At 37.9% G+C, this 4766-nt stretch overlaps 2 protein-coding genes across 2 annotated transcripts; one reads left to right on the top strand and one right to left on the bottom strand.

Moving 5' to 3' along the window:
• The first annotated feature begins 1449 nt into the window (after positions 1-1449).
• On the top strand, positions 1450-2610 carry LOC123311473. Its single transcript, XM_044895486.1, has 2 exons — positions 1450-1914; positions 1973-2610. The coding sequence occupies exons 1-2, from the start codon at positions 1720-1722 to the stop codon at positions 2357-2359; spliced, it is 582 nt and encodes a 193-aa protein (XP_044751421.1). The 5' UTR covers positions 1450-1719; the 3' UTR covers positions 2360-2610.
• LOC123311472 (putative nuclease HARBI1) lies at positions 2611-4172 on the bottom strand. The gene is made up of 5 exons (XM_044895485.1): positions 3853-4172; positions 3600-3796; positions 3342-3480; positions 3142-3286; positions 2611-3064 (listed from the first exon to the last, which is right to left on the bottom strand). The coding sequence occupies exons 1-5, from the start codon at positions 4099-4101 to the stop codon at positions 2634-2636; spliced, it is 1161 nt and encodes a 386-aa protein (XP_044751420.1). The 5' UTR covers positions 4102-4172; the 3' UTR covers positions 2611-2633.
• Positions 4173-4766: the final 594 nt, after the last annotated feature.

Genomic DNA, 4766 nt, shown 5'->3' with positions numbered 1-4766 from the left:
ACGAAATATTCAGGTATCACCCTAGACAAAGGTCTAACTTGGAGAAGCCATATCAAACAAGCCGTTGACAAAACCAAGGCAGCGATAAATATGCTCTACCCGCTGATAGGTAGAAAGAGCCACATGTCAAATGAGATAAAATTGAAAATAATCAAAGCCGTTGCTAGACCGCAACTGACTTATGGATCAGGTGCTTGGGGATTCGCGGCAAATAGCCATATACAAAGAATTCAGTCAACAGAAAACAAGCTAGTACGATGTGCCATAGATGCGCCTTGGTTTGTCAGGAACAAACAGATACTATTATTATTATTATTATTTATTTGATAAGTGTTAAGAAACAATTCTATAAACTCAAAGAATACAAAATAAAAGTAATGCATATCCCGAGAGAAAAAGAAAAAACAAAACTTGAATGAGTTACAATTTGAAGATTGAAAAATTATAAATATTGAAAAATTATGAATAAAACAGATGAGACAATGTAACATCCTCAAGATTGGCGACCCTGCATCCATCCATCGTATCTGTTATTAAAATTGTTCACAGAGGTGGCATCCACGACGGCAGATGGTAATTGATTCCAAAAATGAAACACTCTGTTGGGAAGGAAATGTTCCCTCTGAGATGTCTTGAAATTTTCCCTCCGCAATTTATATCTGTGGCCACGCAAACGTTCATCGTTGTTAAGAGAGAAAATTCCACCGAGATCTACATTAAAAAGGCCGTTGAGGGCTCTATATGTGATAATGAGGTCCCCTCTAGTCCGTCTTTCAGAGAACAGGGGAATATTCATAATAGAAAGCCGTACAGGATAGCTAGGCCGCTGCACACATAAGTTGTGTATAGAATTCTGCAGGTGGCCGGGTCGCAACGGGAAAAATGATCTACCCAGCAGATAGAGGACTCTTTTCGCCCTGTTAACTGTCTGCAAGATGTGATCAGACCAGGAGAGGTCGTGTGAAATCACCACTCCAAGGTCACGATGAGAGCTCACGGGAGTAATGGCGTGGCCACCAAGAAGATATTGGAAACCAGGATTATTCTTTTCCATGTGGACCACACAACATTTAAGCAGATTTAAGGGTGAAGACCATTTCACAGACCAGTTGTAGAGGGTGTCAAGATCCTGCTGAATGACACCAGGATTACCGAGGGGATTACCAAAGATCTTAGCATCGTCGGCAAAAAGTGCACAATGGGATCGAATGGTTCTTGACAAATCCGACGTATAGAGGAGAAAAAGAATTGGATCCAGCACTGATCCCTGGGGGACCCCACTAAGAACTGGTCTAGAGGTCGATAGAGAATCTCCCACGCGAACGCGAAAACTACGATCAGAGAGGAATGACCTGGGGGTCAATTCTCGGGATCACTCGTTCGTTGAACGAATACGTCCATGAACGAGTGAAATCGAACGTATCGTTCGAACCGAGTCAATTCTCGAGCATATCTCCAACTACTCGTTCCGACGAAAGTGTACGTTCATTACGAACGGAGAATAAACTTGGCATCGTAGCAAAATTCATCGAATAATCAGCGTTTAATCATAAACTCATATTAATAAGTCTATGCTTTTGATAATTCTGTACTTATTTATGGTCGAATTCACAGAATTTGAATTTTGAAAATACGTCAAATCAAACTCTTCAGAGTTGGTTTTGTTTGATTAGAACATCAGTTTTGTAGTGAATAAAGATTTTCTTTTCTTGTTTGAATATGGAAAAGAGAAACAAACCAATGTCGGTCGAACAAAAAGATATATTAATAGAGTTTATATGCTCCCATCCTGAAATGAAGCAGAAATTCTCATCCACTTTCTCTAGACAAGACTCCATAGCTTTGTGGAAAGAACTTACAAATATATTGAATGGAACTCCAGGTGCAAAAAAAGACTGGAAAGAGTGGAGGAAGGTATATAAGATACATCCTTGCTGACTATTTTTATATAATCTTAATGCAATTCTTTTAGAGTTGGCACGACATTCAGTCAAGGGCGAAAACTAAAAAGGCGCAGATTAATGCCCATTCCTCGAAAACGGGTGGTGGACCTGCAATGGTAGATCTTTCAGAGGCAGATGAAAGAATTGTAAGCATCATTGGGGATACTGCCATAAGAGGCTTATTGGGAGTAGTAGAACCACAGGCGCAGGAACTTGTGTTGGAACATGATGAAAAAGTGGAGAGTGAACAAAAACAAAAGGACACCAACCCTCATAATGCACCTCTGAAGAAAGACATTCTTTCTAGTGATAATCTAGGAAATGTTGAAGCTCACGCTGGAAAAAAAATTGAAAAAAGAGAAATTTTGCTTCGCAGCGTTTGGATAAAGCTGTGGAACAGAATACTCAAACAATAGATCTACTGAAACAAAAAATTCGAATTAAAGAAGAATATTTCAAAAAAAAACTTCTGATTATGGAACGAGATGTCGCAGCAAAAGAAAAAATAGCAGCTGAACTAAGTGAAATGAAAGGGATACTTTTGGAAAAAATGTCCAATAAATAACCCCAGAATAGTTTTTCATCTGTGTCCTTGAATGTTGTTCTATATTTCATTATTAATATATGTTACTTACTCTTAGTTTTCGTTTAAATGAAAATATCAAAATTATAATAAGGTATTTATTCTTGTTAATTCACATTTTGAAAATAATTCATAACTATATTCCTAATTCTTCTCCCCTCTACTAATTCAGGGTTGACTCTTGCCATGCCGCCTGCTCCCCCCGTGTCATTTTCATTGCCAATAGCATATATTCCATAATCTAGATCTAAAAGATCATCCTCTATTTCTGGATCTGGTTCTGGCATATTGTTTTCAACACATATGTTGTGTAGTACAACACAGGCATTGATTAGTTTTCCTGCCTTTTCCGGTGTATAATGCAGCACCCTGTGTTTCAATAAGCATCTGAAGCGCATCTTTAGTACCCCATTACACCTCTCAATCAAACAGCGAGTTTTCTTCAGGTGTTGATTAAATTCATATTGGGGAGTACCTGGTTCAGGATTACCATCAAATGGAGTCAAAAGCCAGGGTCTCAATGGATATCCAGAGTCACCTTAAAAATAATTTTGAATGAAGTAAACAAACACAATTATAAAAAAAAACTCATGACGGTGGTGTTTTCTGTTTCACCTAGTAAGTAGAAAGATCTTCTTGTTCGCAAATAAAGATTACGAAGGATATACTGACACCTAGATTGATTCCAAATGAATGAATCATGAGTTGCCCCGGGATAACGGGCAATCACGTTCAATATCCTTAAATTACTGCTGCATATCTGAAAACGGAAATAATTCTCTAAAAATAATATCACACAGGATGAAAATATTTACCAGTTGTACGTTCAAGGAATGGTATTTTTTCCTGTTCACATACAGGTATTCTTCTCTATCCCCAGACGGGGGTACTATAGCTACATGGGTACAATCAATTACTCCTATCACCCCAGGAAACTCAAATTTTTGATTGAAACTGTAAAATAATAATTATCGATAAATTTTTTCGGGAATCTACAAAATGATATGGTGAAACTATAATATATATATATGTATGAAAATAGAATGCTTTGTATCAACTTACGATGAACTTACTTTTCACGAAGAATTTCACACTCTCTGATTGTAGAAGGAAATTTGACATATTCATTGAAAATTTCATTGGAATTGAGAGCAGCAGAAACCTCTTCAATCGATCTGCTAACAGAAGATTGACTGACTCCTACCCAAACATTTGCTCCAATATCCATTTGATAGCTTCCAGACGCAAAAAATTTCAGTGCCACTAGTACCTATGATATCGATAAAAATACCTATATAATATCGCTCATGAAAAAAGAACTCTCACCTTCGTTTCCTTATCCAAATCATGAATTCTCCTAGGAGGTGTAAGAAAAGGATTCAACTTTTCTAGCAACTCTCGAACTAATTGTTTGTTCAAACGGAATAAACGTATAAACATATTATCCGATAAATGATCGAATGGATTTTTTCTAGATTGGTCATAATAATGTCTCTCCCGACCTTCTTGCACAAATCTTTCGGCTTCACTCATAATATTATGAATATTTTCTAAAACAAGATCCTCTAAATTCATTTTTCAAGAAATCACAAATATCAATGAATAACTAATACACGAACGTCAAAATATATGTGCTTAAGTCATCGAGCGTATGATAAAAATCACTCGTTGTCGAACTAATGTTTGAACGATGATTTTAAACGAATAGTTCATAGACTAGTTCCCCGAGAATTGCAATTTCCAAAAATCTACGCTCATGACGTCACATATACGTTCAACGAACGAGTGATCCCGAGAATTGACACCCTGATCCACTGAAGGAGGGCACCCTGAATGCCCAAACCCTCAAGTTTAGAAAGTAAGCGATTGTGTGGAACGCGATCGAATGCACGAGAATAATCGAGGTAGACTACATCTACAGGAAAACTGTTGTCCAGCATCCTCGTCCATTCATCCACACCCATCAAGAGATTGGTCAACACAGAACGGCCAGGTAAGAAACCATGCTGTTCCTCTGGAATCAAGTTGTTGTCGAGCGCGAACTGAACGACTCTCTCCAGTATTATCCTTTCACATACCTTTGCAGCTATGGGAACCAAGCTGATGGGACGGTAGTTTTCAGCATCCAATTTATCACCTGATTTGAATATAGGTGTTATAAGCGCCCCCTTCCAACAGGCAGGTAGTGAGTGGGAGGAAAAAGATTTGTTGAATAAAATGGATAAAGGTTCAGCCAGGAA

The sequence above is a fragment of the Coccinella septempunctata genome, chromosome 4, assembly GCF_907165205.1.
Source record: "Coccinella septempunctata chromosome 4, icCocSept1.1, whole genome shotgun sequence".
NCBI lineage: Eukaryota > Metazoa > Arthropoda > Insecta > Coleoptera > Coccinellidae > Coccinella > Coccinella septempunctata.
This window is presented reverse-complemented; position numbering and strand designations above follow the sequence as displayed.